The sequence below is a fragment of the Nerophis lumbriciformis genome, linkage group LG17 (assembly GCF_033978685.3).
Source record: "Nerophis lumbriciformis linkage group LG17, RoL_Nlum_v2.1, whole genome shotgun sequence".
In the NCBI taxonomy this organism is placed as follows: domain Eukaryota; kingdom Metazoa; phylum Chordata; class Actinopteri; order Syngnathiformes; family Syngnathidae; genus Nerophis; species Nerophis lumbriciformis.
In genome coordinates, this window is record NC_084564.2 from 30,100,928 (window position 1) to 30,116,210 (window position 15,283).

The 15,283-nt window shown below is 41.2% G+C and overlaps 1 protein-coding gene across 2 annotated transcripts in view; it reads right to left on the bottom strand.

Annotated features, from left to right (window-relative positions):
- sipa1l3 (signal-induced proliferation-associated 1 like 3) overlaps positions 1-15,283 on the bottom strand; it is a 310,964-nt gene that overhangs the window by 102,334 nt on the left and 193,347 nt on the right. For both annotated transcript variants that reach the window (XM_061973040.1, XM_061973039.1), the window contains exons 2-3: positions 6,319-6,976; positions 1,342-2,305 (exon numbers count right to left, since the gene is read on the bottom strand). In XM_061973040.1, the coding sequence (XP_061829024.1) occupies positions 1,342-2,305; positions 6,319-6,789 (1,435 nt within the window). In that variant the 5' untranslated portion in view covers positions 6,790-6,976. The remainder of the gene's footprint in view (positions 1-1,341; positions 2,306-6,318; positions 6,977-15,283) is intronic.

Below are 15,283 nucleotides of genomic sequence, written 5' to 3' on the forward strand. Positions count from 1 at the left end.
TAAAGTAACACTCCAATGTCCATTAGCGGAGCTGTACACCTTTGAAAGTAACACTCCAATGTCCATTAGTGGAGCTGTACACCAATGGAACATTTAAAATGTTGGTGTTGTTTACTTGAGTCATAATGCCATCATAGTGCAGCCTACACTTGTCTCTTATGTATGACTGCCATCTACTGGTCACACTTATCATTACACCATGCACCAAATAAAATAGCTTCGAGCTGGGTAAGCTCAACCAAGCTTATTTCTTACATTAGGCGCACCGGGTTATAAGGCGCACTGTCGAGTTTTGAGAAAAAACAAGGATTTTAAGTGCGCCTTATCGTCCGGAAAATACGGTATCTCTGCAAATGCCACACTTTACGCAGATCCCAAATACACACACAGGTACCAACAGGTTAGAAAAGTTGGTTTTGCATAATAGGTCTCCTTTGACAGACATGTTAGAACTATACACTACTTTTTTTAAGAAATGGCGACATCTTATTGACTACAACTGAATGCAAATGGCGGACTTGTGCAAAGCTCTCCGGGTAAGCCTTTGTCACTAAATCCTCAAATTACAAACGGCTCGTTTGGAGAAAGTTTGGAAGAAGGCAAGATAGTTTTATAAATACCTCTGCCATGCCTCCTCACAAGGACTTATGGGAATCCCATATGGACAAAAACCAGCCGATAGGTAAGAAAAGATGATTTTGGGTAATATCACTCCCTTAAGACAGTGGTTCTCAAATGGGGGAACGCGTACCCCTGGGAGTACTTGAAGGTATGCCAAGGGGTACATGAGATTTTTTTTTAATATTCTAAAACTAGCAACAATTCAAAAATCCTTTTTAAATATACTTATTGAATAATACTTCAACAAAATAAATGTTTAGAATTAAGTTCATGAATCCAGATGGATCTCTATTACAATCCCCAAAGAGGGCACTTTAAGTTGATGATTACTTCTATGTGTAGAAATCTTTATTTATAATTGAATCACTGGTTTATTTTACAACAAGTTTTTAGTTATTTTTATATCTTTTTTTCCAAATATTTCAAGAAAGACCCCTACAAATGAGCTATATTTTGCACTGTTATACAATTTAATAAATCAGAAACTGATGACATAGTGCTGTATTTTACTTCTTTATCTCTTTTTTTCAACCAAAAATGCTTTGCTCTGATTACGGGGTACTTTAATTCACAAAATGTTCACAGGGGGTACATCACTGAAAAAAGGTTGAGAACCACTGCCTTAAGATATGCAGTTATACAATGGTTGTTGAAATGTACTCACTTTTGTGAGATTTTGTATACATTCACACTGGATCATAGAGTATTTGTGTGTGTTACCTTTCCCATGAAAGTAGTTCCTGTAGTACCTGGCCCCCAGGTCAACATGCTCTATGCTGTACTCCTTAAGTCTGTCCAGGCGTGTGACCTGCTGTTCTATAGGCACTTCCAGCACAGAGATACTGGCGTTACTTCTCCTCAGGCAACCGCTTGCTCCATCTCCGCCTCCCTCCCCTCGCTCTGCTGATGAACTGAGGAAGCTGATGTTGCGCTCGCCGTGGCCCCCAGTCTCATTGAGAAAGTGGGGGCAGCTGAGGAGCAGTGGGCCTGAGCTGTGAGCTCTGGGAGGAAGGTCCGTAGGGTCCACGGCCAGAGAGGACATGGTTGAACAAGCATCCAGACCCATAGTTAAGTCCTCAATGCTGGCGTACACAGGTTCAGCCAAGGATCTGGACACAGACATGGACACTGAGGCAGCTGATGCCCCTGTGGCTGTGTTCCTTCTCTGGGTCACATAGCTTCGCTGGGCTGCAGCCTCATGAAGGTCAAACAGGATACTCTGTGCGTCATAGTGGACAAAGCTCTTGGGGCACACCCAGACTTTGTAGGATGCTTCTGATGAACCCCGTCCCCCGTCCTCAGTCATCTCCCCTCTCCCCCCATCCTGCTCCACTCGACTGGCGCTGCGGAGTTTTCGGAATAACGAGGATGTTCCCAGTGAAGATTCCGTCCCGCCACTTTTCTTCCTGACTCGCTCACCTCCGTCCTTCCTCTGCTCGTCCCCGGTCAGGGTAGAACCGGGCGAGGGAGCACCGGAGAGGGTCGTGGTCGGTGTGGAGTCTGCGGCATATAGTAGGTCTTTGAGGCGCGTGGGGGCTGAGCTGCGCTGGTCAGGCCTCTCCTGGTGGAACTGGGTGAGCATGTCGAAAAAGCTTTGGTCAGGGATACCCTGGATGTCGATGGAGGAAGTGCTGCCGTACTCTCTGAACAAGGTCCCCATCGTTCCTCCACCACGGACCTCAACCTTGGAAAGGGAAGCAGACAGGTGCATAACTGTTCTGTTACAACTAAAAGTTGTAAACTCTTGGTGTCGAAGTGTGTTGTGCTTATTGCTTGTTATTTAATTAACATTATTACATGTGTACCGTATTTCTCGGACTATAAGTCGCAGTTTTTTTCATAGTTTGGCCGGGCTCCAATGCGACTTATATATGTTTTTTTCCTTTTTTATTATGCATTTTCGGCAGGTGCGACTTATACTCCGGTGCGACTTATACTCCGAAAAATGCGGTATTTGTCACCATCATGTGGTCAGGGCAGTTACTACATCTTTGAGAAGTGTGTACTTTGAATCAAACTTTATTAACCGGAAGTTGCATAAGCCAAGCAGAGAAATCTACGGTGCCAGCACGTACTTTATGGTGGTTATTTTCGAAGATACACTGCATATATATTTTGTTTAAGTGTATGTATCCTAAGTTGAACTTTGAAACGTGGTTTTTGTCTAAAATATTTCTAGCTAAATTTACGGTTTGTGATGTATAATGAGATCTTTGTCATGCTCATTATCGATAATTTGTGATGTCATCTAAGATGGCGTCGTAGTACAAATTCACTTTTGTTTACCTTCTCATGCCTTGTAAGGTAGCATTACAGCATATATATGAATACATTTGCATAACATATGTATATATTGACTGTATTGTTCGTCTTTTTAGTTTCACCCTTTTGAATGTCAATAAACCTGGTCTCCAGAGTCGTGACGTAAGAAAGGTGTTAAACAGCCCTTGCATCAGACATGCACCCCTCACGGCACAATAACACTCTTTGGTTTGCTTTGATTATTTTTTTTAATTTGTGAAAAGTAGGCCTATTAAAAAAGATCTATCCCACACCCCAATACTCACTTTACCAATTTGAATATGAAAACACCGCCCAATGCAAAATGCATTTAGTATAAAATAGTCCCTTTGCATATTTTTAGTCCATTTGTTAAAACTTGCATGATTTAAAACAAGTATTTTTATTTACCTGCCAATCACAGACACATAAACAAATCTGTGGCATTCTTCCTTTGCGTTTTAAGTAATTAAGACAAAACCAATGCAAGGAAAAAGTACTACTGCATTGTAACAGTGGAGATGTCCCAATCAAAAATGTTGGCCTCCGATTCATATCCGATTTCCATTCCCGGATCCGATACTTTAAACAATAGATTATAGAAGTGTCCCCCACATCTGCTGTCCTCTACAAGGTTTCTCATTGTCATCCCACTGGGTTGAGTTTTTCCTTGCCCTGATGTGGGATCTGAACCGAGGATGTCGTTGTGGCTTGAGACACTGATTTAGGGCTATATAAATAAAAATTGATTGATTGATCATTTAGATGACATATTAAATGTATGGTATTGAATGCTACATATGCAAAACACATGGAATAAAGTGGTTAATGCACAATAACTAAACAAAGCAAAAACTACTACTGGTCGCGCTGCAAATATTGAACTTTTGAGCCAAGCTATGCCGAAATAATGGATTGTTTACCCAAATCAACTGGACACATTCCAGGACAGCTGGACCAAACGGACAACTGTCCATCAAGTAAGTCACTATACTATTGATAATGATACATGATACACTACAGTGCATATGCTGTCGAGCTAGCTGTGTACAAACAAAACATGAAATGTGGGCTAATACTTTACAGATACTCTAATATGATTGTTCATGTTTTTCAGTCAGTACAGATTGGTATCTTACCACATTGTTGTGCATTACAAACTCAAACACGTTTCGTGCTAGCTTATCTCATCTCCTAATGGTTGTGAATGATGGGCAAAAATCCCCCACAAGTGAAGTTCCCTTTTAAATGTATTTCAACCATGCTATATATACAGAAGGGGAAACATTTTACTCTTGTTTTATCAAATTGGGATGGATTTATTTTAGGAGCAAGATGCAATCCCTTTTCGCACATGTGCAACAGGTTTTGTTTTTTGTAAGTCGCAAGATCTATTTTTAGACGCGGCTGGGCGATATATCGAGTTTGTAAGATATATAGATATATTTTTAAACAAGATATGAATTTAAAAAAATATCGTAATATTGACATAATTTATTTCACGTTAAAATGACCAAACACCGCTTATTATTTTTATATATTTGCACATTGTTTTTCTAGCATGCACACATCGCACTGTATGGAATGGCCTCAATCTCGTTACCTTGCGTAATGACAATAAAGCTGATTCTGATTCTGATTCTTATTTGTTGTGTTCCTTGTTCTCTCCCTCTTCCCACTCACTACTAAACCCCTCCCCTTCCTCCTTCCAAGACGTGCTTGCACGTATAAGAACATCCATGATTGGTTGGTTGTTTACTATGATGAGTCACGATTGGTGGAGATTAAGGCAAACATTAGGGACAGGCCAATCAGAGGCAAGATAGGGCGGGTTATGGAACCAGGAACAAAAATCACAACAGACATCCCAAATGACGACGAGAGAGTCGTAGAAGAGGGCGATTTATAAATTTAAAAAACTAGTGGAAGATGGCAGAGGTATTCTCTTGTTTAGATGTTTCTTTTAGCAATGTAGACCACGTTCAGAAAACCCACAATGCGTCTACTTGGCCACATTTGGACAAATGTATGCGTCTGAATAAAATATTCATTTGAGTTGTTTACCATGTAAGCCCAAATCAAAACTGTTATTTTGCACGAGAAATACTGACAAAAATGTACGCCGAAGTGAGGAAGATCATAGCCGCACAATGAAGTCAAGTCACTTACTTGGCGCTGACCTGAACCGTACGTGTGTGACAGTCCATTATCGCAGTTTTCGGATTATAAATCGCTCCGGAGTATAAATTGCACCGGCCGAAAATGCATAATAAAGAAGGAAAAAAACATATATAAATCGCACTAGAGTATAAGTCGCATTTTTTGGGGAAATTTATTTGATAAAATCCAACACCAAGAATAGACATTTGAAAGGCAATTTAAAATAAATAAGGAATAGTGAACAACAGGCTGAATAAGTGTATATTATATGACGCAAAGTAATTTATATTCATCTCCTTGGCAACTACCTGGGCGTAATTTCACACATAAATCGCTCCAGAGTATAAATCGCACCCCCCGGCCAAACTATGAAAAAAACTGCAATTTATAATCCGAAAAATATGCTACATTGTCGACTGGGAATTAAAAAGTGCCTGCCTGCCAATGTATTTTTTATCTTAGTTTGATACATTTTGTATTATTTGCATAGCTATGTTATTTATTTTACGTAGAAAGAATATTTTTCTATTTGATTTATGTTATGTAATTCTGTGCTACTTAAACAGTTTATTTTCTGTGCTGTTAATACCCATCTTGACTAACTGGCTTAATAAAAGTGTTTACAGTACACTTGTCATTCACTTCAATTTCACTGAATCTCGCTCAAAAATGAATATCTTTATATGTATACTTTCACCGCAAAATATATCGAGATATATATCGAATAGCGAGCTTAAGTAAAAATATATTTTTTGTTTTTCTCACGGGCACTCATTGAGGGTGGACGCTCCCCTTTCCTCTCCCTTTTGCTATGGAGGTTTTTTCCCACTCCAGACTGGGCCCCCTTAGGAGCCCAGTCTAGATTGTATTCTTTTACTCATCCTTCCCCAGCGTTTACCTTTTTCCCATTTTTTACGGGGCGCCTTGTGGCGACCCATCAGCGTTCCTGTTCTGTAACCCTGTACACTGTTTGTTTGTCTAATCTTGAACGGGTTTGTGCTGAAAACAAAGTTTTGTTGTACTTGTGCAATGACAATAAAGACCTATCCTATACTATATCGAGATATACTTTTTCATTCATATTGCCCAGCCCTATGTGAAAGCCGCAGTCACATTGAGCCAGCAGGATGACACCTGCATTTAGCACTACTTCATTTCTGCCGCTTGAAGTTTAAAGCTAGAACGCCTAAAAAAATGCACCAATGACGTATGCTTTGATCTATAACACATTGTAAAAGCCACATAGGAAGATCTCACCTCGTTCTCATCCTGTTCACTCAGGGTCACCTCACTATTGGAGCGCTGCCTCAGTGGTGGGAAGACACGTAAGCTCAGGGGTGAACTTCTCTCAGTAGCAAACCCACCGCCTCTAAACTCCACATCTTTGGACCATCGCCGTGGCAACCTGGCCAAGCCGCCCCGCACCAACCTGACGTCCGATGACGAGATCGACGTGGCGCGGGCGTCGCCATTGTGATTGTTGTTCATTTGTCCGTTTTCAAGCAGCGACTCTCTGGAGTGGGCCCGACGGGGGGGCCACTCGGCAATCCGAGCACGGACACCCATTTTGGGCACTGAGATGCGTGATGGCATGCTCGCATCTGTGGGGACCAGGTGGCCATTGGGGGTGTGCCGAAACGGGGCGTGCGGAGGCAACGCTCCGTCACCTCCCCTGTCCAGAAGGTCTGAGGAAGTGCAGGTGACCCCTCTGTCTCTGTAGTTGTTCATGGTGCCCCAGGGGAGCTCAGAGCAATATGGAGGCCAGGTGGGCAAGGGGCTGGCATCCCATGTCAGGATGGATGCAAGAATGTTCTGTGTCCAGTGTCCAAATACATCACTGTTAGTTGCAGGGATCACTTTACCAATCCAGCCTGGAGACAACGTATCCTTGGATGATTTTAAGTCCAATACAGATCTGTGGAAAGAAAATAAAGCATGACATAAGCATTCCCAGTCAATGTATTTCACTCTTAAAGGCCTACTGAAACCCACTACTACCGACCACGCAGTCTGATAGTTTATATATCAATGATGAAATCTTAACATTGCAACACATGCCAATACGGCCGGATTAAATTATAAAGTGCAATTTAAAATTTCCTGCGAAACTTCCGGTTGAAAACGTCTAGGTATGATGACGTATGCGCGTGACGTCGATGGTTGAAACAGAAGTATTGGGACACTATTGTATCCAATACAAAAAGCTCAGTTTTCATCGCAAAATTCCACAGTATTCTGGACATCTGTGTTGGTGAATCTTTTGCAATTTGTTTAATGAACAATGGAGACTGCAAAGAAGAAAGCTGTAGATGCGATCGGTGTATTAGCGTCTGGCTACAGCAACACAACCAGGAGGACTTTGACTTGGATAGCAGACGCGCTATCCGACGCTAGCCGCCGACCGCATCGATGATTGGGTGAAGTCCTTCGTCGCTCCGTCGATCGCTGGAACGCAGGTGAGCTTTGGTGTTGATGAGAAGATGAGGGTTGGCGTAGGTGGAGAGCTAATGTTTTTATCATAGCTCTGTCGAGGTCCGTAGCTAAGTTAGATTCAATGGCGTCGTTAGCAACAGCATTGTTAAGCTTCGCCAGGCTGGAAAGCATTAACCGTGTGGTTACAGGTCCATGGTTTAATAGTATTGTTGATTTTCTGTCTATCCTTCCAGTCAGGGGTTTATTTCTTTTGTTTCTATCTGCAGTTAAGCCCGATGCTATCACGTTAGCTCCATAGCTAAAGTCCTTCACCGATGTATTGTCGTGGAGATAAAAGTCACTGTGAATGTCCATTTCGCGTTCTCGACTCATTTTCAAGAGGATACAGTATCCGAGGTGGTTTAAAATACAAATCGGTGATCCACAATAGAAAAAGGAGAGAGTGTGGAATTCAATGAGCCCTTGTACCTAAGTTACGGTCAGAGCGAAAAAAGATGCGTCCTGCACTTCACTCTCACGTTCCTCATCCACGAATCTTTCATCCTGGCTCAAATTAATGGGGTAATCGTCGCTTTCTCGGTCCCAATCGCTCTCGCTGCTGGTGTAAACAATGGGGAAATGTGAGGAGACTTTCAACTATACTAAATCCTTTCAGCAAAAATATGGCAATATCGCGAAATGATCAAGTATGACACATAGAATGGATCTGCTATCCCCGTTTGAATAAAAACATTTCATTTAAGTAGGCCTTTAAGAGTTTTAGCTTGTATGAACTAAATTCAGTTTAATGGAAAAGTAAAACCATGCACTAATTGTGGGGCGTAGCAATAAAACAACGTGAGACAGAGTAAGAGCAAGAGACTAGATAATAAGGTGCAGGCAGGGATATGACAGAGGATTTTTTCCCGTTGAGGCTAATCTTCTGAAAGCTGACAAGGGATGTTATTATCACTCACACTGTGCACTCAAGTGCATGCGCATGCACTTGTAAACACTCATATACCCGACGGGCACAGAGTCTCTGACAGCTCTTCTGCAGATTGAAACTACCACACCACTTGGCTGTTATCAGAAAATGCAAAAAGATACAAATTGCGCGAGAGCATGTAACTAAAACTCGTGGCAAAGCATCTTGAGGTATTACGACTGAGGTGAGGAAAGTGCGTGTCCTGGTGTTGATTGGTTTAGCGGAAAGACTTCTTCCACACTTGGTTGTCCTCAGCAGGGTTCACATTAGGGCTGGGTGATATGGCCTTTTTAAAATATCTCAATATTTTTAGGCTCTCGGACCTCAAGAGTGTACATTTGGATGAGGTCCGAGATATAATGAGGTGCCAGTCCAGGCAAAGCTTTAAAGGCCTACTGAAACTCACTACTACCGACCACTTCAGTCTGATAGTTTATATATCAATGATGAAATCTTAACATTGCAACACATGCCAATTACTAAAGTGCAATTTCAAATTTTGCGCGGAATATCCTGCTGAAAACGTCTCGGTATGATGGCGCCGGCACTTGACGTAACAGATTGTAGAGGACATTTTGGGACAGCATGGTGGCCAGCTATTAAGTCGTCTGTTTTCATCGCAAAATTCCACAGTATTCTGGACATCTGTGTTGGTGGATCTTTTGCAATTTGTTCAATGAACAATGGAGACAGCAAAGAAGAAAGCTTTAGGTGGGAAGCGGTGTATTGCGGCCGACTGCAGCAACACAAACACAGCCGGTGTTTCATTGTTTACATTCCCGAAAGATGACAGTCAAGCTTTACCATTGGCCTGTGGAGAACTGGGACAACAGAGACTCTTACCAGGAGGACTTTGAGTTGGATGCGCAGACGCGGTACAGTGAGTACGCATGCAGCTGCGACTTCCAAACATTTGATCGCTTGCCCGTACGTGCGTGCAGCTATGTGCATGTCACGTACGTAACTTTGGGGACTTTGGGGAAATATATGTGCTGTATGAACTTTGGGGAGGTGAACGGTACTTTGGGCTGTGGGATTGAGTGTGTTGTGCAGGTGTTTGAGTTGTATTGGCGGGTTATATGGACGGGAGGGTGGAGGTGTTTGTTATGCGGGATTAATTTGTGGCATATTAAATATAAGCCTGGTTGTGTTGTGGCTAATAGAGTATATATATGTCTTGTGTTTATTTACTGTTTTAGTCATTCCCAGCTGAATATCAGGTCCCACCCGCCTCTCACAGCATCTTCCCTATCTGAATCGCTCCCACTGCCCTCTAGACCTTCACTCTCACTTTCCTCATCCACGAATCTTTCATCCTCGCTCAAATTAATGGGGAAATCGTCGCTTTCTCCGTCTGAATCGCTCTCGCTGCTGGTGGCCATGATTGTAAACAATGTGCAGATGTGAGAAGCTCCACAACCTGTGACGTCACGCGAATATTATCTGCTACTTCCGGTAGAGGCAAGGCTTTTTTTATCAGCGACCAAAAGTTGCGAACTTTATCGTCGATGTTCTCTACTAAATCCTTTCAGCAAAAATATGGCAATATCGCGAAATTATCAAGTATTACACATAGAATGGACCTGCTATCCCCGTTTATATAAGAAAATCGCATTTCAGTAGGCCTTTAAAAGCAAACAGCAAGATTTTAAAATCGATTCTAAAATGAACAGGGAGCCAGTGCAAAGTCTCAAGAATTGGGGTTACATGCTCGCTTTTCCTGGCCCCTGTTAAAAGTCCTGCTGCCGCCTTCTGGACTAACTGCAACCGGGAGAGAGCTTTTTGGCTAATGCCAGCATTTTTTATTCTAGTTTCTTTAAAACAGCCACCCTTTGCTCGGATTACTGCTTTGCACACTCTTGGCATTCTCTCCATGAGCTTCAAGAGGTCGTCACCTGAAATGGTTTTCACTTCACAGGTGGGCCTTATCAGGGTTGATTAGTGGAATTTCTTGCTTTATCAATGGGGTCGGGACCATCAGTTGTGTTGTGAATGAGAAGGTGTTCAAACTTTTGGCCTGTCCTGTATATGTCTCAGTCTGTACAGGTATTATTATGTCAACTGATGTAAAACTATGTTTGGGTACTGCCTTGGTAGTTGTGTGTTTCACTTCGAGCGTCACTAAAATGTTTGTTTGTTAGGAAACTCAACTGTGATCTGTGATGCGTAATACTCTACAGCGATGCGCAAATCCCCGGTCCCATTACTGCGTAACTCAAACAAACAAAATCCCTTTCAATGGAAAAAGTATAAGCATATAGTGAAGGAAAGTCAGAGGCAAAACGGCCACACTCTTCATCATGCTTATTTTGCTCGTCCAGAGAGCTATCCTGTGATCCAAAATCAGGCTCAATCCCAGATTATCCTGCCGCAGCTGCAGGCGCTGCAGAATGGCTTCATTATGTGCCTTACTTAGAATGTGCGAAAGAGAGTCGGAAGGTCTGATCTTTACCAATGACCTCTCTCATGGAAGTCTGCAGCAGACAGCTCGGAAGGAAGTACACCTGACTGTCAGCCATATGTTACATGTTAAGATGTTTGGTAGGGGTGAAATGGTGCAAGTATTCACAAGATTTTTCAGTACAGAACATTTGGTACGGTACAGAAGTGTACCAAGTTCTCACACGGCGCACCTTAGACTAGCTGCGATCATTGGTCTCCTCAGTTCCCAAACATTTACAGAGTGTTGTTAAAAGGAAAGGCCATGTAACACAGTGGTAAAAATGCCCCCGTGCCATCTTGTTTGCAATGTGTTGCTGCAATTAAATTCTAAATTAATGATTATTTGCAAAAAAAAAAAAAAAAAGTTTCTCAGTTGGAACATTAAATATCTTGTCTTTGCAGTCTATTCAATTGTATATAACAGTGTTTGCCGTGAGAAATTATGAAACTTCACCTAATTGGTCAATAATCAATAATTATAATCTGCAAATAATGTGCCGCTGCTTAGTGTCTGTGCTGTGTAAAACTCGGCAGGGTAACCACGTAATACACCATGTCAGTAGGTGGCAGCAAGTAGTTAATTGCTTTGTAAAAGTCGAAATGTGTCGGGTGAGACGAGGATGGTTTGTTGTAATCCCAATATGCAGACCAGGCCGTGCAGGTAAAAAGGTATGTAACGCTTAAACCAAAAATTAACAAAAGGGAAAGGAAAAGGTATGCAAAATGAAAGTAAAACTGAACTGGCTACAAAGTAAACAGAAACAGAATGCTGGACGACAGCAAAAACTTACGGCGTCCGCAAAGTACATCCGCACATGACGTGACAATCAACAATGTCCACACAAAGAAGGGTAGCGACAACTTAAACAGCCTTGCTTGCTAACACAAAGCAGTTGCGGGGAATAGCGTTCAAAGGAAGACATGAAACTGCTACAGGAAATCACCAACAAAACAGGAAGGGCCACCAAAATAACAGCGCAAGACAGGAACTAAAGCACAGGAAAACACCAACAAACTCAAAATAAGGCACGACGACCTGGTGGAGTATCATTTTTTAACGTTTTCTGCTGGTGGTGTGCCTCCGTATTCTTAAATGAAAAAAAACATGCCTTGCCTCAAAAAAGGTTGAAAAAACTGGTATATAAGATGAAAAGCATTTGCAAATCATTGTATTCTCTTTTTATTTACCATTTACACAAAGTGACAACATCACTGCTTTTGGGTTTTGTACCATAAAACCAAATTAAGTACCACACTGTGCCTATGACGTACCATACCCCCAAATGTTGAGTAAAATTACGCTTTAAACAATTGAGTTGAGCGGATGTGAGGTTTTAGTGCGATCTCTAACTGCTGTGTGTCAACCCTATAAAGGCATATCAGTGTGAGAATTTAGCATGATCTAATCAAGTAATTGTCTGATTGAAATGACAGTTTGTGCTAATAATCCCATAAAATTGTAGACAAGCACAACGAAGATGAACATTTAATACGACGTTGCTTCATTTACACACTGATTGTTAAAGTCATAGATTTTCTTCTGACTCAGAAAATTGGTTAATTTTGCCTTTAGCCGTTTTAAAACAAATCTCTTGTTTATTTGGAGCTGCTGTGGCCCCCAGGATAAGGCCGCCTCACACCGGTCTAGACATGTTCCATAATTGATATGACAAAGACGCTGTTCACACACACACACACACACACACACACACACACACACACACACACACACACACACACACACACACACACACACACACACAGTATATAAGACATCTATTGTTTGTAAGGAGTCCAGAGGCCTTTACTGTATCTGCACTGTAAACACAGATTGTCTTGCACACAACCAACACATGATGGTCTTTGAATGTGAAATACAAATAGCAAGTGGTAATTAATGAAAAGTAATAAGCATGCAATTTCTGCACACAAATGCGCCATCCTACATAAAGTAAGTACTGCAGTATATGGAAAGGGCGACAAGTGAAAGAGACGTTGCAGCTTCGGTCGATAATAAAGTAGGCAAAGAATAGAAGAGCGAGCACAATAAAAGTAGGGCATAAAATGTAAAAGGGGGGCCGGGCCATATAGGGATTAAGCAGACAATATATCCTGAGGGGGAGGCCCATTAGTCCTGACAAATACACTTCTAATCAATAATCGGGGCTCACTTAATGTAGTACAGCAAGCATAATCTTTTTTTATTATGCTAAGTCAGAGCTGGGCAATTATTTTGACTCGGGGGCCAAATTTAGAGAAATAAATGTGTCTGGGGGCCGCATTGGGTTAACAAAAACTGGCCTGGGGCCGGGCTCTGTGTGTATATATATATATACACATACATATATTGCGCACTATTTTTTGGATAATCTAATTAAGACATATATATATATATACACATACATATATATATATATATATATGTTGTATATGTTGTATACGACACCAGCAGATGACATGGCACCCCAAACCATCACCCAACCATGCAAATTTTGCATTTCCTTTGGAAATCGAGGTCCCAGAGTCTGGAGGAAGACAGGAGAGGCACAGGATCCACGTTGCCTGAAGTCTAGTGTAAAGTTTCCACCATCAGTGATGGTTTGGGGTGCCATGTCATCTGCTGGTGTCGGTCCACTCTGTTTCCTGAGATCCAGGGTCAACGCAGCCGTCTACCAGCAAGTTTTAGAGCACTTCATGCTTCCTGCTGCTGACCTGCTCTATGGAGATGGAGATTTCAAGTTCCAACAGGACTTGGCGCCTGCACACAGCGCAAAATCTACCCGTGCCTGGTTTACGGACCATGGTATTTCTGTTCTAAATTGGCCCGCCAACTCCCCTGACCTTAGCCCCATAGAAAATCTGTGGGGTATTGTGAAAAGGAAGATGCAGAATGCCAGACCCAAAAACGCAGAAGAGTTGAAGGCCACTATCAGAGCAACCTGGGCTCTCATAACACCTGAGCAGTGCCAGAAACTCATCGACTCCATGCCACGCCGCATTAACGCAGTAATTGAGGCAAAAGGAGCTCCAACCAAGTATTGAGTATTGTACATGCTCATATTTTTCATTTTCATACTTTTCAGTTGGCCAACATTTCTAAAAATCCCTTTTTTGTATTAGCCTTAAGTAATATTCTAATTTTGTGACACACGGAATTTTGGATTTTCATTTGTTGCCACTTCAAATCATCAAAATTAAATGAAATAAACATTTGAATGCATCAGTCTGTGTGCAATGAATAAATATAATGTACAAGTTACACCTTTTGAATGCAATTACTGAACTAAATCAAGTTTTTCAAAATATTCTAATTTACTGGCTTTTACCTGTATATATACATATACATACATATATATATATATATATATATATATATATATATATATATATATATATATATATATATATATATATATATATTTATATATGAAAGCTGTGAAAATCTACTGTACAATGTGTGTGCTTGGGTCCTATTTTTAGGAGTACTAATACAAAACCTCACAATAATGTCTGATTGAATGCTAAAAACGTTATCACAGACAGCCTTAAAAACAGAATGGAATTTTAATTTTTTTTTACTGAATGAAACACCCAGAATGTACATGAAAATAAAGAATGTGGGATTTACAATATTAACTATGAACGATAAAACACTGAATATTGACAACATATGAATGTCACACCCCCTCTCCATCCACATATTTTACAATCAACAAAAATACAACAAACACAGTGTATCACTAAGCTTTAGAACTTTGTTGTAAAAATCTCCTTCCGCGTCTGTCCCTGACACCCACATTTCAGGCTCTGGAAATACTCTGTGGAAACGCTCCCCACCCACACTGCTTGGTGCCTCGTCTGAGTTGCTGTGACTTAAATTACCATAGTAACTAATTAGATGACCATAATAACTAATTAGATGACCATAGTAACTAGTATATAATGCAGATTCAAAGCATTGAAAGACTTAGTATAGTTGAAGACTTACGGTCATTAGAAAACATCACTGCACATCATAATGGCAGCTACACTTTCCATCTTAAAGATATAAAATAATTATTTGGGAAAGTCCGGCGAAAGTATTGAAAAGCTTAACGGGCCTTAATTTGCCTAGGTCTGTGCTAAGGGGAGGAGGGCTATGCACCAGTCAGTAATTGTGGGAGCAGCTGTCCTTAAGAAAGCAGTGTTAGCATGGATTTAAGGTGTTGAATCATTAATTTTAGGTCTAAATTTTAGAAATGAAATGAAAGGTCCCGTTAGGCAAATTTGAGTTGAAATGACCCTAAAAACGATATGGCAAGAATCATTTCTATAACAAGGTCAAATAAGCACAATGCAGTCATAGCCTGGATTTATTTTGTATAAATAAACCCTTCTGCA